This window comes from Marmota flaviventris, chromosome 10, assembly GCF_047511675.1.
Source record: "Marmota flaviventris isolate mMarFla1 chromosome 10, mMarFla1.hap1, whole genome shotgun sequence".
Lineage (NCBI taxonomy): Eukaryota > Metazoa > Chordata > Mammalia > Rodentia > Sciuridae > Marmota > Marmota flaviventris.
In genome coordinates, this window is record NC_092507.1 from 13,157,583 (window position 1) to 13,177,703 (window position 20,121).

A 20,121-nucleotide genomic window follows, 5' to 3' on the forward strand; every position below is an offset into this window, starting at 1 on the left:
CCCTCCGCTGAGCCCAGTAATGGTAATGGATACACTTGGGCACACCCCCAGGACCCCCCATTATTACCCACTGTTCCGATCCACATCTCTAACCAAGCCTGGCCGGCCCAGCAGGCCTCAGACAAAGGAAATGAAATGAGGGTCAGGGCTGAGCGTGGAGCACTGCCTGGGGGGGTGGCCTGAATGTGGGCCACTTTAATCACCACTAAGAGGGGGGACTCAGAGAGGAGCATTAGCGCACCACGGAGGCTGGGTCTGCCGTGTGGAGCCAGCCTGGGGGCCGCAGTTCACACAAACACGTTTATGTCATCTATGCCATGACCCTAAAAGGGACAGGTAATGACCTTCCTTCTAGGTATGTGACTGGCCCACAGCCGCACACAGTAGGTGCTGAGTTTGGGTTGAACCCAGGCTGACCCCAATTTCACACAGCCCTCGGGGAGCTTGTGGTCCAAATCCTCCCTGCCTGGCGGTGGCCACGCTTCATCAGTCATCTGTCCCCAGTTCTGTCCTGGCCCAGTGACTTACTGTCCCCAGACTTACTATCACTGGCTCAGGCACCCTTTTCCCCAGGGACCCTGGAATTTCTCCCCTTTGGATGTTGAATGGTAACAATGACTTTGTCTCCGCTGTCCCCAAACAGGACGACTTCAGACTCTGCCCCACGGACGCGGCCATGAACCGTGAGTGCGTCCTTGGAGCTCGGCCAGCTGCCCGGGACAGCACCAAGGGGCCAGCTCAGGGCCTGGGGAGGGGAGCGAGGGTGGGGGGGGGGACAGAGGCCTAGATCTTGTCCTGGGGGTCTAGAGCCAGCAGGAACAAGGGCCATCCCCAGGGCACCGTCAACCCCGGGCAGGACACGGCGGAGCCTGGTTTCCTGTGGTGCTGCCCCTGGGGCTCGGGGAGAGGGACTCCCTCTGCCGACCAGCCACCTGTCATCCGCCTCCCCCCTCCGTCTCTGGAGGTCGAGGGCAATGCTGGTGTTACGATTTGGAGATGAGGCGTCCCCCCAAAGCTCAGGTGTTAAGCAGGAATGTTCAGAGGTGAGATGATCAGATCAGGAGAGCTGGCACCTAATCAGCGAGCTGATTCACTTGATGAATTAATAATGTGAAGGGAGGCTGCACTTGGGTGGCGACTGTGGGCAGGGGGGTGGCTGCAGGAAGTGGGTCACTGCAGGGGGATCTTGGGGATTATATGTGTTGTCTCTGGCTCCTTGTTCACCCCCTCCCCCTCCCCCTCCCCTCCCCTCCCCCCTCTGTCTTCCTGGCCGCCTGAGCTGAGCTCTTCTCCACCACGACACCCTGCCTCATCTTGGTCCCAGAACAAGGGAGACCTCGGAAACCACGAACCCCAGATAAACTGCCTCCTCTAAGTTGCTCTTGTGAGGTGTTTTGGTGACAGCGATGACAAGCAGCCTGGGACGGCCCCCTGGGAATCAGCGGGAGGCGGTTGCAACCCCACTCTTGGGTTTAAATAGTGTGATTTTGACAAAACATCTCCCCGTGCCGGGATCGGGGAGCTTGGTTTTCTCTTCTGGGAAAGGGGTGATCAAACTCTCTGAGCAGATATTGCCCGATTAATGTGCCTGTATGACCCCAGCGTTGAGGGAGTGACGTCAGGAGGTACACTCCCGTGACGTCTTTGGAGAACAGGGAGCAGCCAGGAGTGGACGTTGGGAGCTGTCCACAGTGGGAGTGGTTGCGGGGGTCGTGAGCAGTGGCAGTCTGCAGGCAGAGGTTGGCCGGCCACCTGGCGGGGTGCGTTGGAGCCTGTCTCAGGGCAGAAGTGACCTGGATGGCATCTGAAATCTCTTTCTGTTCTTAAAATCCCGCGCTGGCCAAATCACGTCCGCCCTTCCCTGACCCTTGGAAGCACAGTGGCTCTGAGTGTCATTGCCTGCATGGGACCAGATCAAACCAGGGCCTGGGACCACCCAGTTTAGGCTCTAAAATGCAGCTATAGCTACAGCAGGAGCTCAGCGAAGACCTTGGGAGTGACGCGGAGGCTGAACTGGCAGAGCAGACCAGGGTCAGCTGCGGGGAACTGACAGCAATCGGAAGTGGTTCCCGGGGTCAGTGGGAGGGGGGTTCACTGAACCCACGACATGGCCAGGCCCGGGGCAAAACTGAGGACCACAGAGCCCTGGCCGTGGAACAGTGCGCGACAGACACTTCCAGCCACTCGAGGAGGGCGTCGAGGTCCCAGGAAGATACACGACTCTGGGAGCCAGAGGAGAGGCGTCTGTCCACCCTGGATGTCACGACGGAGTCGGTCCTGAAACCTTGATCTTGGCCTTGTAGCCTCTAGAATTGGGAGGAGACAAACTTCTGTTGTGAGGCTTATAACCACAAACCAGTGTTAGAGTTTGGATCTGGAAAGTCTCCCAAAATGCACGTGATGGACGCTTGGTCCCTGGGGCTTTTAGGAAATGATCAGAGCCGGGGGGCCTCTGGGCTCATCAGTGGGTTGGTCCCCGATGGATTTATGAGTTGAATGGAGCTTTGGGAGTGGGGGAACTACAGAGGTGGTACCCAGTTGGAGGGAGTGGGTCCCTGGGGCAAGCCCTTGAGGACTATATTTTGTCCCTGGCCCTTTGTTTCCTGGCTTCCATGAGCTGAGCAGTTTCCCTTCTGCCCTGATGTTCTCAGGCCCAGAGCTATGGAGCCAGCAACCGTGGACTGAAACCTCTGAAACCATGAGTCAAAACAAACCTTTTTCTCTAAGTGGATTTTCTCAGGTATTTTGTCATAGCAATGAAAAGTCGACCCACACAGCTAGAGAGAGTGATGGCAGAGGGAGATAAGGAAGCTTTCTCTTGTAGAGGGATGAAAAAGAGAACAAGCAAAAATTAAAAATGAAAGCTGGTCACCGTAATACTCCAGCTCTTAGCAGGATGTCAGGCATAGTAGGTGCTCAGTAGACATTTGTTGACTGAATAATAAATCCAGTGCTTGCACATTGCTTATCAGTTTAAACACTCCCACAGCCCTATGAGGCAGACATCATCATGACTCTTGGCTTACAGATGGGAAATAGAGGCACCGAGAAACTAAGGAACTTGCGAAGTGGAAGAGTCAGGATTCAAATGGAAGGCTCCCACTCCAAAGCCTGTACTTGGGGTCTCTGGGTGCAGTGTGACCCTCCTACAGTCCCCTGATGCTATGCAGACTGCTGTGGGTACAAACCATCAACAGGCGGGTGGTTTGCAGTGTTGCCATGACAAGTACCGCAGCCCCGGGGGCTTAGGCAGCGGAAGTTTATTTTCTCACAATTCTGGAGGCTGCAAGTCCAAGATCGAGGTGTTGACAGGGCTGGTTTCTCCGGGGGCCTCCGCTTGCTTGCCTCCGCCGCCTTCTGCCGCGTTGTGTGTCTGGTCCGAGTCTCCTCCTCACAGAGCTCGCCCTGCCTTGGGTTGACGCTAACGATCTCATTTTAATTCCAGAACCTCTTTAAAGAGCCCGTCTGCCGATATGGTCACGTTCTGAGACACTGAGTGTGAGGACTTGGAGGTCTGGACGCCGGGGGACTGCTGTGTCCATCACGAGGCGGTTCAGGGCGACGATCCGGCTTCACCCCGAGGCAGAGGCGCGTCCCTGCGCAGGACGAGCTGCCGTAACAGGTGCTCTCAGCCCCTTCTGCCCGTGGACGGCCCCCCCCCCCGGGACCGGAGGCTCCGGTGGCCACACTAGAGTCGGAAAAGGGAGACCAGGGATAACAACGGCGCCGACCCCAGGCGCCGGCACCCGCTGGCTTCAGCCTGGGGACCTGGGGATTCCTTTCCACCTGCCACCCGTGCGCAGTCCCACCCAGCAGGGCTCACAGCACCGTGAAATTAACCGACCACCCCCCAACGGAATCCATGATGGCCACCTCCGAGGAGCAGCCGCGGCCAATTACAAAGCTCCCGCAGACCCCCTGCCGGGTCACTGATGGCGGAGGACACCCCGTGTCCCCAGTCGGGGGAGCTGGGGCTCTGCGTGATTGCGGGCACAGCTGGAGCTCCGGGGTCCTGTCCAGTGCGCGAGGCTCTCGGGCCTCTGGAAGAACAGCACCCGGCCCTGGGGGTCGCGGTTTTGGTCACTGTTAATGATTCACGGTGCAGGTTGGTAACGATTGGGCCCCAGTCTGCCGCCACAACCACAGCTCGTGGAAATCTGAGCCATGTGCCTGGAGGACTGGCTGGGAAGGTCTGCACTATGAATTGTTCCTGGCTCAAAAAGTGACCCTGGCCGGGCACCCACACCCCCTGAGCCGTGAACGGATTTCGAAAGTCTCTTCAGTGGGGACGTGTCTCCTGTCCACCGCTGTGTCCTGTTGTCCACCGTAATACAGGGCCCGACCCCGCAGAGCACATTCTAATACATCCTCAGCGAGAGACGCAAGCCCGCTCCACGTCCCTGTTTAAAATCTCCAACTTCCTATGGCCTGGGCAGCTGAAGGGCCGCCCCTTGGGGTCCCATCACACCCCGTGCCCCCCACCCCGCGCTGGGGGTGTGCTCCCTGAGGCCTGTGGGATGCTGCTTGAGAGCGTGGGCCAGGGTGGCCCTCCCAGGCCTGCGTACCCATTCTGTCTCTGTGACTTGGGCGATTTGCTGGACTTCTCCAAAACTGGCATCCATAACCATAAATTTTGGCCCAGAAGAGTTCTGTTGTGAGAATTAAGGACATTAATAACTACTTAGGGTCATGGCGAGTACATAGTAAGTGCTCAATAAATGCTGGCTGTGCCTTATACCGGCTCACTTATCCCCCTCCACTGCGTTGTCTACCTGATTAGGCGCGGACCTGACTGGCCATTTTGGAGCCATTTCCTGGTGGGCAGCAGGCCCTGAATCCTGCATTTACTCTGGGACCCATTTTTCCCAAGGAGGATGGTAAAGCCGTGAGCCCCAGGTCTAGCCCTGTGGCCCGCCATGCCCCTGCCCCCTTCCCCCTGCGTCCCTGCCTGGCACGCACCCCTGGCCCCTGAAGACCCATGGGCTCCGGGTCCCAGCCACCCCACCCCGTTACCCTTGCTCAGCGGGTCCTTGGCTGGAGTCCTTTCTCGCGGGTGCGAATCAGTCATGGAGCAGGGAGTCGCTCCCAGCTGCTGAGGGGTCCTAGTCCCGCCATGTTGCTACTTAGCTAATTAGAACACAGGCTTCTGGGGGGGGGGGCAAAGGTCAGAGACGATTTGGGCAGAAAAGGAGAAAGTTGTGATTTCGGAAGGGACTCCTGGGTGTGGCATGAGGTTCAGGGAGAGGGACACTGGCTCCTGGCACGTTCCGTTGTCCTGTTTATTAGACGTGAGTCGCTAGGTCCAGCCCAGGTCAAGGGGAGGGGAGCATCAGGTGTGGCTACCAGGAGGTGGCCACCATCAGGGCCCAGCCGGGGGCTGCCTGGGCTTTCCTTCAGCGCCGAGCCCCTCCCACCCAGGACAAGCCCGGGCTGACCGGGGAGCTCAGTCAGCGTCTGTCCACTGTGTCAGCCCGGCTCCCTCCGGGCAGGGGCAGGATGGGGAGGGCCTCCTCTGTCCTCCTCGGAGCCCCGACAAGGTTTGCAGCCCCCGTCAGAATGACCCCCAGGAGGGGCGATTCCCACCCCCGCCGCCCCCAGCCCGCAGCTGCCCCCAACTTCCCACTCCTGGGGGGCAAATCCCATCCGGAAGGAGATGAAAACCGGATTTGCTCCAGGGTCAGACCCCCCTGTGCTCTGTCCTGCGGTCACCTGCCTTGAGGCAGAGACGGTTTTCCTGAACGACGTCTCACGTGTGGCACCCCCTCCTAGAATCAGAGTTGGGACCTCCCCTGGTCCCCTCTCGGTCATCTCTGGGGCCGCCTTCGTCCCAACGGCTCTCGTCTCTCTCTGGGTCTTGCCGTGGCCTCCTGCCTGGTGGCCTCGCTTCCACCCAGCTGTCCTCACCCCACTCTCCACAGGCGGCCAGACGGCCCTCTGCAAGGCCCCAGGACTGGGGGCAGCTGGTGGTGGAGCCCCCGCCCAGCGTGCCCGAGGCCCGGGGCCCTCCCCCGACAGGCACACAACCCACGTCACCCTGCCCCGGCCTCCCGGGGCTTCCTGTCACTCCCCCTCCGGCCCCGCGTCCCCGGTCCTGCTGCCACTTGTCCTGCTGCCACTTGTCCGGGCTCATTCCCGCCGCCCAGCACCACGGGCAGGTCCCGGAGCAGCAGGCTCTTGCCCGTCTGAGGCTCCGCTCTTCTCCCGCCGGCCTGGGACCCTCCCCAGCTCTTGGCACGTCCAGGTCCTTCCGGTCCTCATCTGGCCTAGGGGACTTCCCAGAGCGGCCACCCGCCTGCCTCCCGCTGCCTCTCCTCGGCCTGTTCCTCCTGGTCTGAGCAGGACCCGGGCTGCTCGGCCTCAGCTGGTCACCTGTTGGTTTGGTTTCCCTGCCACCAGCTTCACGAGGGCCAGGCGGGTGCCTGGTGGGGACAGCCGTGCCCCCCGCGCCCAGCGTCCCTGCCACAGGTGGATTCCCTTCTCCCGAGGATGCCGCAGCCTCCCCTGTGCTGTCCTTCCCCCAGCCCACGTACAGGCTGCTGGACAAGTGGGGGAGCTGCCCTGAGCTTGTCCCTCGGGCCCAGCAGGCCCCCACCCCCGCGAGGCGCATCTCGTCTCAGCGCAGCCCCTTCCTCCAGGAAGCCTTCCCTGCTGCCTCTGTTGGAGGAGGGAGAGAGCCTGGGTTGGAGTCAGGCCCAGTCTGCTCAGCCACTTGACACTGGGGGACCGCGGCCTGAACCTGCTCAGCGGCACAGCCCTGGCCCTTGGCGTCGCTGAGCGCAGCACATCAAAACGGAGTCTCTGGGCCAGAGGAGGGTGGGCCGCCCCGGGGCCTTCCCAGGTGCTGGGAACCGGGATCCCCACACGGAACCTTCCGGGTGCGCCTGGCAGTGGACTCACCTTCCTCCGTCCCCGCTGGTCATGAGCGCCTGCTCTCAAGACCACGCCTTCCCCCTGTCCTGTCCCCAACTCCCCCCCCAGCCCCGCACCTGCTGGGCTCCAAGCTGGAGAGAGTCCACTGAATGTCCTTGACCTTTGCCCTTCCTGAATAGTCTCCTTTACAGAGAAAAGGAGCCCAAAGCTGAGCCTCCAGCCCGGGAACAAGGACCCGGGGAATTTCCTTCCTAGAATTCAGGAGCGGCCTCCTTCATCTGGTGAGCGCGCTCTGTCCCCCACCGCCGGTAAGTCTCCTGCCCAGCAGCTGCCAGCCATGGCCTGGGACACCGGGGCTCCTTTGTCCTGGCCCAGTCTGCCCTTGGGAGCCACCATGCACACACTGGGGGTTGTTCCCCTCACTGGAGAACGACAGCTCCACTCTGCTCACGCCGAGGGCCTAGGATGCAGGAGCCGGGCTGCAGAGGACCCTGAAAACTCTGAGGTCTGCTGCACCAGTGGGCGCCAGCAACCCCCTGCCTCCCAGCCTCTGTGTGCCTTCCAGCGTCCCCAACCTGGCTCTCCACCTTCAGAGAGTATTGGGTGCCTGGCGGAAGCTTCTGCAGGGCCAGCTCTGCTTTAAACAAGAGCTAGTGTATGAACTGCAGTCTCACAGTTGGATGTTTATCCAAAAGAACCCAAAGCAGGACGTGGAAGAGACATCCACATGGCAGCAGCCGCCATAAGAATGGATAAGCAAACTGTGGCATATCCACGCAGTGGAATATTACTCATCCCTGAAAAGGAAGGACCTTCTGACATGTGCTACAGCGGGCATCCCCTGGAGGGCATTCTGCAGGGTGAAATAAACCAGGCACAGAAACACAAATACTGTATTACATGACTTCTGTGAGGAATCTAAAGTAGTCAGACTCAGAAATGGAAAGAAGTGGTGGTTGTCAGGGCGGCGGGGAGCGGGGTGGGGGTTATTGTTTAACGTGTGTGGGATTTCAGTTTCGCAGGATGACAGTGTCCGGGAGCTTGATTGCATGACAATGGGAATGTGCTTTCCCGAGCTGTACACCTAAAAAATGATCAGGGTGGTTGATTTTATGGTCTGTGTATCTTGCTATAATTAAATCAGAAGACAGAGGCCCTCCTGGCACGAACACCTGGGCAGGTGGGAGGGCCTCTGAGCCCGCCGCCTCCCCAGGGCCCCCAGGGTTCCCCCTGCTGGCTCCTCTTCCTCGGTGGCCTGAGTGTGACGCGTCTCTAGTCCCCTCCCCACCCCTGAGCCCGAATGACTGAGGCTGCTGCTTCCAGCTGAAAATCTGAAATAAATCAGGAAGGAAAGAGAGGAGGACGTCACAGTGGGAAGAACAGGCTCCCGGGTCTGTCCCAGGTCCTGCTCAGTTCCACACGGGGACAGCCTCGCCGAGCTCTTCACTGACAAAGATGGCTTCTCCCGCCGGCACCCCACACTTGGCTGCTGCCGAGGCCCCTTTTCGTCCCCCTGCCATGGTGGGGACGGTCGCCTGCCCCACGGGCTCTGCCTCTGCCTCCCCCACCTGCCTGGGCTTCTCCCTCCTGGTGCCCCGCCAGCTCCGGGGTCACTGGCCCTTAAACTGGGCACCTGGCCTCATGGGTTGTGCCTCCGCCGGAGCCCAGGTGCCTCCCGGGCGATTCTTCTCTGTCTGCAGCGCCTCCCTACACAGGGCCCGGGGACCAGGGAGCCCCTGGGGAGAGGACGCCTCAGGCACAGGGACCCCAGAGCCTTGGCCCTCTGGGAAGAGAGTAGCCACTTTCTTTCTGGGTCTTCTGCAGCCTGAGACGGGAGCTCAGCGCTCAGCACCCTCCACCCCTGTCCTGAGCGGCAGAGAGCCGCCATTCATCGCTGAAGGTCCAGCTTCCACTGGACACGACCCACCGAGCCCTGGCTCCTCTCTGTCCCTCTCCCCGACTCTGGGGGCCTGGCAGATGGATGAAAGCTGACCCTGGGTGGGGGTCACAGGGCTCTCCGAGGAGCTCTTGGCCTCAGAAGCGCCTCCAGCCACGCGGCTGCATTTCAGCCACCCCTGGGTGGGACACAGGAGGCACCTCCCTGGCCCGAGAGCCTGGACCTTCCCTGAGGAAGGTGGCGGCCTGGGGGGGCAGGTGTGCGGCCAGCTAGAGGAGCGCCTCAGGGTGCCCTGGGTGCAGCGGGGGCTCTGCCGCTCAGCAGCCTGGTGACCTGGCCCATGCCCTTGACCTTCCTGACCTTCAGTTTTCCTCTCCGTCCATTTCCAATGCTTCATCCTTCATGGTTAAGGAAAAACCTCCAGGAGCCCCCCAGGGCGGCACACCCAGACCCCGGGGTGTAAAGATGCCGGGGACCGGGTGCAAGCTCACTGCTCTAGAAGTTTGCTGAGGCCTCACCTGTCCTCAGGGACCCCAGAGCCGGTGTTACCCCTCCGGGCCTGGGATGCCGCAGGAGAGGCGCCCTGGCACTGGGGTCCGTGCCCCGGTGAACTCATTGCCATGCGCCCCCCACGCACACGGAGCCTCCTTCCAGAGAGACCCTAAAGTGCCTCTGAGCTCCTTGTACATATTTATACGCCTGTGTGCTCGATAAAAATAAAACCACTTCACCCACTGCTGAAATGCAGCCACTCGGGGTGTGAAATATGGGGCTTATCGAACAGCCGCGAGCGGTGGCTGCCGGAGAGCGCGCCAGGCCCTCCCTACCGTGTGGGGGGCAGCAGGAGGAGGTGGAGTTTACTGATCTTGATGAGTCGGCAGTGGACCTGGGAGCAGGAGCCAAGAGGGCACCTGGGGACCCGGGGGGACCCTCGGCCTCTGGGGAAGAACTGGTCCTCCCAGAGAGGATGGTGCTGTCTCAAGGAGAGCTGGGCCCTGAACATGCGCCCTTCACACTCGCCCCTGAAGTTCCCTCCCAGAGAGCAGCCTGCAGGTATGGAGGGCTCCAGCCTAAGCCAATGTCCCACCCTCTTCCTGTAGGGCACGGCCCCGGGGAATCCTGTTCCTGGGCCTCTGGCTCATACAAGGGAGCTCTAGGCACGTTGGACACCTCTTCTGGCCACTGCAGCCTGTGGTTGGGACCTGGGCTGTTAGCAGAGTCGAAGCCTCCCTGAGACCTGCCTCCCTCCTTCCTTCCTCCCTCCCTCCCCGCCGTTGGGGCCCATCTTCCTGCCTCATTCTCAATTCCCTGGGGCGAGCAGAGGCTGTGGAGCCAGGAAAAGGCACTTCCCGCACAGTGACAGTAGTCAGGGGCCTGCAGCGTGGGTAGGAACCAGCCAGCTTCCAGAGGGTGACGGGGAAAGGGGGGTGGGGCAGGGAGGGGCGGGGGGTGTCCCCGGCAGAGAAGGGCACAGACAGGTTCTGTCATTAAAGAAGAGCCGGAGGAACTCCAAGGATGGGAAATTCCACAAAGCTGCCCACGAGAGGGAGGATTCTGAAGGACGGGTCCTGACTGGCTGGCCACCTGGGTGTGCCCAGGCCATGGGGCTGGGCTGCAGACCCAGGGCTAGGCCGCTCCTGGGGAGTCTCAAGCGTCCCTCCTGTTAGGGTGGGGTCGGGGCCACGGCAGCAGCTGGGGCCCAGGGAGGCAGCCGGGAGGCAGAAACCAAGGGCACCGGCAGGTGGGCGGGGCTGTAATGGCAGGGGGTGTGACGGGCAGACAGGCCACCTCCTGGTGGCCCCCGAGTCTCAGCTGTGAGCTCCCAGGGGCACAAGCCTCGGCCTGGTGCTTCTGTGTCACCCAGCCCAGCATCAGTCCAGAGGAGAGGCCTGGGGGTCCTGGGTGGCCCATGAGAGCCACTTGTTTAGGGACACTGGCAGGGTGCCCTCGGGCTTGGGCCTGAGGACCTGGGCCACTGTCATGCCTCTGAGTGCTGGACACTTTCCTTGGAGTCACAAACAGCATTAACAAGGCCCTCCGCTCCCCTGGGGGGGATCCTAGCTCTGTGGGACTAGGGACCCTCCCCGATGACCTCTCTGGCGGGTCTGTAAGGCTTCCCACGCGGCTCGGCTCCCACAGCATGTTCCCTGGTGAGCCAACTCAGGAATCCTTCAGGTCCCAGCTCAGTGCCACCCAGAGTGCCTGCCTCTCAGTGGCACAGGAAGAGGAAGTGAAAGGAAGGAGAGCTGGGGTGACCTCGGGCCTGGACAAGACACCGCCGTCAGGGGCCTTGCACGGCCAGCTCAGCCTTCGCCTCCGCAAACAGGAACCGAGAGGCCAGAGAAACGGAGGCAGCTCCCTGGGCTCTGATCCAGCTGGGGTTCCCTCCGCTGTTTCAGGACCCAGAAACTCGAGGCAGAAACCAGGCTTCGGGGGGAGCCGGAGGTCGCCGGGTTCACACTGTGGTGTCTGTGAGGAGCTGTGGCATTTTTGCAACAAATGCCTTTACACTCCTGACCGGACGGCTGATCTGGGAAGCTGGACCTCCCTTCTTTGCCTCCTGGCCCCTCCAGAGCCATGGGACGCCCGTCTGAGCAGAGAGGCTTGGAAGGCACCGCGTCATCCATAGTATCATGAACCCATCTCACAACTGTGACTAGAGAAAGCACACGTGTTCAGTGATATCACGTCTATTTTGAGTGTCCTGAAGCCTAAAGAATTCATGAAACAAGAAGCTGATGAGTTTTATGGAATATGGGCCCTTAAATTTGAAAGGTTATAGAAATGGGACAAATCGCACATTAGATGGCGCCACCTGTTGTCAATGTGTGGTATTGCAGTTTGGCCAGGGCAGGAGGAACGCCCTGGTGACCTCAGAAAATCTGAGCCCTGAATTGACAACGTGAAGACAAGCATCCAAAGTCAAGAATAGATGCATCAATGCTTTAAATGTCATAGAGGGAAAGCAAATCGCATGTCCCTTCTTGTCGGCTGTTTTCTTTAGTTTGGGGTCATGACCCACATCAGCAAAGCTTCTTGAGATCTTGACCTGACCGTGGAGTCGCTATCCACCCCTCCCTCTCCACTTCTGAGTGCAGGAGGCTGAAGATGAGAAGAAACACAGGTTTCCTGGTTGGTTATCTTTGTCGGGTGAAGATACAGCTAATATTCATTGAGCACTTAACATTATTTGAAGTATTGTCTTATTCAATCTCCACTGGTCAGTGAGGCTAACACCCCATCCCCATTTTGTAGACGAGCAAACTGGGGCCCAGGGAGGTAAATAACTTGCACATGCTCTTATAGCGAGTGGCCCCTTCCACAGTCACTTTCCTCAGTGCTGAACCTGGGATTTGAGCCCCAGCAGACCCACTCCAGAGCCGAGTTTGTAGCCACTGGGCTTCTCGCTGCACGCTGGGCCTTCTGACCATGACTCATACCCATGGGTCCAGGCCTTTCCCACTTAGCAAATGCAACAGTACAGGGAAAAATGGAAATCTTGCTCATGCATTCTGATCTCGATTCATCTATCCATGCCTCCATTTATGTACTCAGCCACCAACACTGCACTCTAATCCGTCTGTCTACCTGTCCACCCACCCACATTACTCATCCATCTGTCCATCCATTCAAAAATTCTCACATCCATTCATTCATCCATTCAACCACTCACTCCATCATCCATCTATTCACCCACCCATCCACTCATCTGAGGTCAGAGGTACATCAGTGCAGTGCTATCGGCGCTGCCTAATGGGAGGGCCACGGGGAGTGGAGAGCAAGTTCCCCCTACAGACATTCGGCAATAGGGAGACCTGGGAGGCTGCCGAGCTGAGGTACTGACCTCATCCACTCTGAGAGGGGAAGGATCTCTCCACCTGCAGAATGGATGGTGGATCTGGAAGCAGAGGGACCCGTTAGCAGAGATGATCTGGGTTCAAATGCCAGCGTCATCATGTTCTGATGCTGTGACTTTCAGCAAGGACTTCACTTCTCTGGGCATTAAGTTCCTGGTCTGCTCTGTGGAAAGCATTCGATTAATCAGTATAAGAAAGCACCTGGAATAGCACCTAACAGTCAGTAAGTGCTCAGTAAATGCCACCAGCCTGCGGTGGATGTTGGTCGTTCTCGTTGTTATCATTATCACCATCACGACCGCTGCCACCGTACCCTGGCTCACAGGTTTGTGGAGGGTCGGAAGCTAAACGGGTGCGGACTTCAGCTAAATAAAACCGAGAAACAAACAACAAAACATAAACAACCACAGGACACCTCAAAGCCTCCAGCGCGCTCGTGCGGATTATAAATCTCTCAGAACTGAGGAACGGCCGCCGTGCAGCATTTCTCAAATATATTTAGCCATGGACCCTCTTTCAAGGACTTTTTACTGCAAACTTACAAAACAAATGGTCAGTGGGACTCGGTTGGGGGAACGTTGGTTTTCGGTTTTTCCGTGTCCTGGCTGGTCCTGCCCACTCCCCCCAGGGCCTGTGAGGCTGAGGTCCTCTGCAACCTGAGATTCCCGTGGGCCCCTGCTGGGTCCCCCTCTGGGAAGACATGAGGGGACCTGAGAGTGTAGGTGGGGCCCGGGTCCATTAGGGACGCACAGTTGGGCTTGATTCCAAGTGGCTTGTTCTGAATCGGTTTGGGTCTCCCCCGAGAAGGCACCACTCTCAGTTGTGTTTAATTTAGACAAACAGTAAAAATCTCAGTCTTGCCTGGCATCCAGGATTGGGGGGGTGGTGAATTCCCAGCAAAGACAGATGCAGAGGGCAGGGTCGGGAGGGACCAGAGGACTGCGTGGGGGAGCTGCCCAGGTGCGAGGGGGAGAGGTGGGGAGAGCCGTGGGGAAGGTGGACCTCTGGTCTCGTGGGGAGGCCCAGGCGCCTTCCTGTCCCCGGATTCAGCACTCTGCCATCTTGGCCACCTTGGGCAATTCTTCCTTATCTGTGAATCAGACATAAGCAAATTGCCACTGAGGGCTTTTATGGGGATTAAATGGCACAGAGAGGTTGAAGGTGCTGGACTCTGATCAAAGTTTTCCCATCAAATGCTGACTCCCGGGTGTGTGTGCCTGTGTGTGCACACGCACACGTGTATGTAGACTCATGTTACGTGTGCGTGTGTCGGCCAGGGAGGGCCTCCAAGAGCTCTGTTCTGAAGCTCTTTCTGGGTTCAACTCTGCCTCCATTACTGCTGTGGGTGTTGCATGACTTCTCTGAGCCCCGATTTCTCCCCTGTAAGACAGGGATTATGCTGGTGTCACTCAGAGGTGACCGTGAGGACTCAGGGTTCCTACACGCTGAATGCTTTAGCAGTGCCTAGAGAGAGGTCTTTTCATAAATGCCTAGCACTCTTAAAATTCGTGAACCCCACCAGCAGAGCCCTCCATCTTGGAAGGCGGATTGGGAGAGGCAAGAGATGCCGCATCTCTCCCTTCTCCTGGAAGGAAGTGAACTAGAAGGTCACAGAGGGCCACTTTGAACTCTAGGGTGTTCCCTGGAGTAGGGTAGGAGAAATTTGCTTTGGGCCGTAGCGCCCTCTGTTGGGACAGCCCTGCACAGCACCACGGCCAGAGGGAGGCTGGGGGTACCGCAGCACCTTCCCCTGCCCCGCTGCCCAGGGCCCAAGAAAGGGGGCATGTCCCACTGTGACTCATGGGTCTAAGACTCAGGATGGCAAAATTGAAGCCCTGCCTCTGGCAGCAGATCCATTAAGAAATAGAGGCCAAGGAAGATTTGCTAGGGGAATTAAAAGCCTTGGCTGCCCTCGGTGACTTTTCTTTGGCTAAATCACCTTGTGCCCACTGTGAACCCTGTTAAAGGTGCTTTGGGGTCACCTTTCTCTGGGGGCAGAAGAAAAGGCTCCAAAGCTGTGTTTATGGAACAGGACGGGGGAGGGCTCCTCCAGCACCTCCAGGCTGCAGCGTTGCTATTAGGAATCACCACAGGGTGGGAGTCGAGCAGGTGGCACGGGCCTTTCTGGGAAAATCAAGTGGGCACCTGGGCAGGATGTTCCTCTCTGATGGGCCTGGCCAGGTGCACAATCCAGGTTCTCTAGAAGGTTCTCTGTCTCCTCCCAGCACCAACCAAGGGCCAGCCTGGTGCTAGGACCCAGGAAGGACAGTGGACAAGACATAGTGACAGACCCTTGTTCATTGATTGACCCATTCATCCACCATCCAACAGATGTTCACTGATGGCCTACTGTGTGCCTTTGGCTAGGAGAGACCGGTCATTTTAATACAGGGTGATGTTTATAAAAAGTGGATCACGAAGGGCCTGAGGCTGCAGGAGGGTTAGCAAGGTCCCCAGCCCCAGGCCCAGTCATTTGCCCGGGAGCTCCGTCCCTCAGCTACAGGTCTTCCTCCTCACTGTCCTCTCTCCAGACGCCATTCACGGTGGGCACCAGAGTGGCAAGTGTCTGGCGTTCTGCTGCCCCCCGGGGCGCGTTTTTTCAGGGGTATGGACCAGAGCTGGGGGAGCCTCACCCATGAAGGGGGCTAGAATCGTCTGCTCCCCGGGCCTCTCTTCCAATGTCCCCTGCCTGTCTGCCGCTGACTCCCAGCTAGGCCCAGAGAGCAGGAAGGCTGGGCACCGCACGCTCTTAGCTCTTACCTGAGAACTCAGAGCAGCCCCTCCCAGTTTGGTGCCCTTTCCCAGCCAGGGAGCGCCTTCCACAGAGGGTTTGGAAGTGGGGACAGGTTTGTGGTTCTGCTGGCTTTTTGCTGGGCCAGAGGTAAGAAGTGGGGGTGGGGGAGGCAGGCAGGGACTGTGCCCCTTGGCATGCATGGCTGGGTCAGTCCAAAGAGAGGGTGGGGGAGAGGCAACCCCGAGCTCATCCTCAGCGGCTTGGAGAGGTGGGGACTTGGCTGGGGTGGGGATGGAGGAAGCAAGGAAAAGCTAACCCAGGGGAGAAGAAAGGGCCACAACTCCAGTGTGCAAGCCACATCCAGCCCAATCAGGCTGGGAACCAATTAGTCTGATTCAAAAAAAAAAAAAAAAAATCCACGTAGGGACAAACTGTAATCAAACACCTATTTATAAGGGTTTATTATGATCATTATTATTATTTTACCAAGAGGATCATTCTAAAGCCTGTCAGGTGAACGTATGCTTTCAGATCTTCATAAATGCAAATCGCTGCTTCCCCCAGGGCGAGGAGCACGGCATGAGCTGCAAACCAGCTGCCTTGGGAGGCCAAGGGAGAGGCTGGGGAGGCCCAAGGCAGGGAGCAGCTCGCTGCCAAGGGGCACCTTTGTGAGTGGCAGCCCAGGGGCCACCGCTGTCCACCCCTGCCCCTGCCCCCCAAGGACTACAGGAGGTGGAGCTGGCTATGTGCCCTGAGGAGGCTGAGACCTCGCCATAGCAGGCCACAGAAAGCGTCCCGGGGCCGGGGGTCTGCGGAGACCTGAGTTCTAAGCGCAGACTCAGGGGTCTAGTCAGTCTAGGTTCCCGCCCCGCCATGTTGAAATTCCATGCTCTGCAGTTGCCCAGGGATAGAGTGCATCTCTCCTCCTCCCCCAGAGGCCAGCCCAAGGCCCCTCAGGCCAGGCCCCGAGGTGGGCTTCTGTCTGTGGGTGGTGTTGGTGGGAGAATAATGATAAGACCCAAGTCCAGACCTGCGCTCCTGGGGCCTGGAGAAAAGGTGCCAGGAAGGAACAGCCAGTCTCTTGCCCATTCCTGGCTGGACCCAAGAATATGGCTATTCTATGGGGAAAGGAAATGAAGGGTGTCACTCCATTTGCGGGGGATCCCGGGGGAGGGGACAGTCATGCAGGAAAGCCCCTTAATCCTTCCCATCAGGGCATTCTAGGTGGCAAGATCAGGACCCTGGAGCCACACCCTGCCTGCCTGCTCCGAGGCTGCCTCCTTTCATCAGGCTGGGGGTAGGATGGGGGCGTCCCAGGGACAGGCTGGGTGGAAGGGGATCAGGGGAAACGTGGCTTCCGGAGAGCGGGAGCCGGGTCACCGGGGGAGGGTCACGAAGCCGAAGGCAGAAGCGAGTTGTGATGTGTGCGCGCGCGGGAGGGAGAATTTAGGGTGGGGGGAGGGGAGGGGAGAGGAGGGGGTGAGCGCTGCTTCTTCTCCCTGCAATAAATCGGCTTAGCGGACGAGAGCCGAACAGCCCAGAAAGGATTAAAGAAAAGTCTGTATAATACAGGGGAGAGCGCGGCGAGGGGAGGGCGGGGGGCGGGGAGAGGGGGAGGGACGGAGGGAGGGCGCGGGGAGGGGGCGCTCGCGCGGCCGGGAGAGGCGGGCGCGAGGCTCGGCGAGCGCGATTCGGCTCCAAACTCCGGCGCTGCCGCCGCCGATCGGACTCCGGTCCACGGTGGGCTCCGTGCGCGGCGAGGACCCGGAGCCTCTGCGCGCCCCGAGGACGCCGCCGGCGAGAGGGTCGCTGCGCCCCGCAGAGCCCGAGCCGAGTGGAGCCCGGCGCCCGGCGGCCCGGCCGCGGCGGCATGGGGGCGCCCCCGCGGCGCCCCGCGCTGCCCGCCACCGCCTCGGCCGGCGGCTGGAAGCAGGAGCGCGCCTGAGCCCATGGCGAAGGGACCCGCCGCCGCCGCCACCGCCGCCCAGCCACCGCCGCCAGCTCCCGGGCACCATGCGAGCCGCCCCGAGCCTCCGCGGCGGCGTCTGCCTGCTGCTCGCCGCGATCCTGGACCTGGCGCGCGGTGAGTGCGCGGGCGCCCGGCGGGAGCCCGGCGGGGGGACGCGCGCGGGGACCGGCCGCCAGGGAAGGGCCCTGGCCCGGGCCACTCCGAGTGGCTCGGGGTCCGATCATCTTTCTGGCTTGCGGGCTTGTGGAGCTGGTTGGTTTGGCGAGGGTGAGGATGTCGCTTTTGGAGTGAGCGCTGGTGGGTCCGTGCCAGCGTGTGTGTGTGTGTGTGTGTGTGAGAGAGAGAGAGAGAGAGAGAGAGAGAGAGAGAGAGAGAGAGAGCGTGTGTCTTTGTCGTGTCCATTTTTTAGGGTGTCCGGGAAGGAGCTGTGTGCGGAGAGGGTGCGGGAGGTATTTGGAGATTGGGGTGTGTGTGTGTGTGTGTGTGTGTGATGGTGTGAGCATCTGAGGGGTACTGGAGTGTGTGGATCAGTTACATGAGGAAGGTGCCGGCGGGAGTGTGAGAGTGTTTGGGGTGTGAGCGTGTGCCAGCTTCTTCATGAGGGTGTGAAGTGTGTGCACTCGTGACATCGCGTTTGAGCGTGTTAAAGCATGGTTCTGTGAGGTGTGGCATTTCACACGTGTCCCCAGTGTGCTGGTCTCTTTAGGGGTGTGTGATGGTGGCTGACTGTATTTGTGGGCACAGGAGGTAGGAATGTGGCACTGAAGCATGAGTGTGCCCATCTGGGAGGTGTGGAGGTGCAGGTGCAGGAGGGTCTTATTGCTTGGTGGGCTGCGAGTGTGCTGTGCGACAGAGCATGGGGTTCTTGTGTGCATGGATGCTCTGGGACTGAGCAGGGGTGCCTGGCTCTGTGTGTGTGTGTGCGCGCCCCACAGTATACTTGGTCCCAGGCTAGGCTGAGTCAACTGGAAGGAGGCCAAAGCTCCTTGGGTCTCAAATGGAGAGCCAGCTAGCCTTGGCTCCACAGCTCCAGGGTGCAGGGTTTGGGACTGTGTCGGGGCCTCCAGCTCAGCGCCGCCTGGTGGGTCTTAAATGGTGGCAGAGTGGAACCTGGTGACCAGGCACCTTTGGAGCAATGAACAGAGAGCAGACGCCAGGCTGTAAGCCCCTTAGAAGGGACGTGGGACAAGCCAAGAGCTGTGGGTGCCAATTTTTGAGGGTCCGGGTCCTAGAAGATCCTTTCCTGTCCTGGGTTCCCCTCTTAAGCCAGTGGCAATTCTGGACAGGTCCAGAATCCTCCCTGCTCAAGTCAGCGCAGGACTCTGTCAAGGAGGTGGGGTCGTGCAGTGGTGTCAAAAAGTAGCCACCGTGACCAGTAGGGCCTGGCCTCTATCCCAACTGAGTGTTGGAGGTGAAGGGTCAGCTCTGTCCTCTGCCACATTACTTGTCCCACTGGAAAATGCCTAGCTAGGCTCTGAAAGTGCCTGCCAGAAAGGGGTACCCCCCAAATAACCCCGCCCCCTTCCCCCTTAGTCTTCCGAGAGTGCAGTTTCTGCGGGTGGGGAAGCTGCAGAATTTGAGCCGGGAATGTGGTTGGTCCTGTTGGCAGAGAGGGGGAGGGGCTGGTGTAACCCAGAGAGAAGGCAAGCCTCTACTTCATCCCCTGCCCTTAGAGCGAAAGACTTTGCAAAGAGGATCGAAATCTCCCCCTAACTTTGGGGTGAGGGCTCCCCCCTTCGGATGCCTCTGGAGAGAACGATTATATGGGGGGGGGGGGGGGTCCGGGTTCCAGCGCTCCCAAAGGGCGCTGGGCTTTGTTGAGACGCACTGGAGCCCTCACCTGGACATTGCAGGGAGCGGGGTTGGGGGCTGGGGACCCGAGGGGAGCACCCCTTCCTCTGCCCCCCGAGTGCGCGGCAGAAAGACGCTGCAGGGGTGGGGGCGGCGATGATGAGAAGAGCTGGGTGGGATCCCCGGCTCCGTCAGAACCCCACCCTGCGAGCTCTCCCGGGATCCCAGAGCAGCGTTGTCCTGGCTGCCCGGCTGCGGAGAGCTGACCGCCGTCCTGGCGCCTCCGCTCCCCGCTCCCCTCGCTCGCCTCTGCAGGCTGCGGGAGGTGGGGGCTTCGGGTGCGGGGGTGAGCGCGTCTGGTGGGGGGGAGCCCGCGCCGCCTGGGCTCCGCGCTCGGGGTGCAGAGCACAGACCCACATCGCGGACGGGAAACTTTCCGAGCCTGGGGCGCTGGGGGAGGTCCCGGCCGCCGGGCACCCTCTCTTCTCCGCAGAGGAGACGCGAGGGCTGGAGGGTGGGGTCCCCCTTCCCCCTTCCAGTCTGTGCCGGCGATGCCGGGCGCGGGGGCGAGAAGGGTCCGCTCGAGATGCCAGAGGCGGCTGTGCCGGAGGAGGGCGCCCTTCCTGAAGTGGCCGAGAGCGTGCACCTGGCTGTAGGTTTCGCAGGGCCACCTGCCTGGAGCAGCCTTGGAGGAACGCGAGGGTAGAATCCAGGTCCGCCATCCAGAAACGTGCTGGCCCAGTGAGGGGCGATGGCGGTCACTGCTGGGGGAGGGTCATGGCCAGGGCGCCCTTCCCTGCTCTGCCCCAGAGGTGGGTCGGAGTGGGCATTAGCAGGAGGAAGGAGCCGCTGCACACAGTGCTGGCGGGGCCGGAAGATCCTCTCCTGGTTGCCCACCCCCAGCACCAGACGCTCCCGAGGAGAACCCACCTTTCTCTGGTCTCCCAGTTTACCTAGAAGCGCCCTGGGGTGCTTTCGACCCCGCTGGCCCCAGGGAACCATG

General features: G+C 60.0%; 1 protein-coding gene across 1 annotated transcript in view; it reads left to right on the forward strand.

Annotated features, from left to right (window-relative positions):
• The first annotated feature begins 17,273 nt into the window (after nucleotides 1-17,273).
• The window catches only part of Igsf21 (immunoglobin superfamily member 21), a 179,014-nt gene continuing 176,166 nt past the window's right edge, over nucleotides 17,274-20,121 (forward strand). The window contains exon 1 of the mRNA XM_027951960.2: nucleotides 17,274-17,441. Within this exon, the coding sequence (XP_027807761.1) occupies nucleotides 17,372-17,441 (70 nt within the window). The 5' untranslated portion in view covers nucleotides 17,274-17,371. The remainder of the gene's footprint in view (nucleotides 17,442-20,121) is intronic.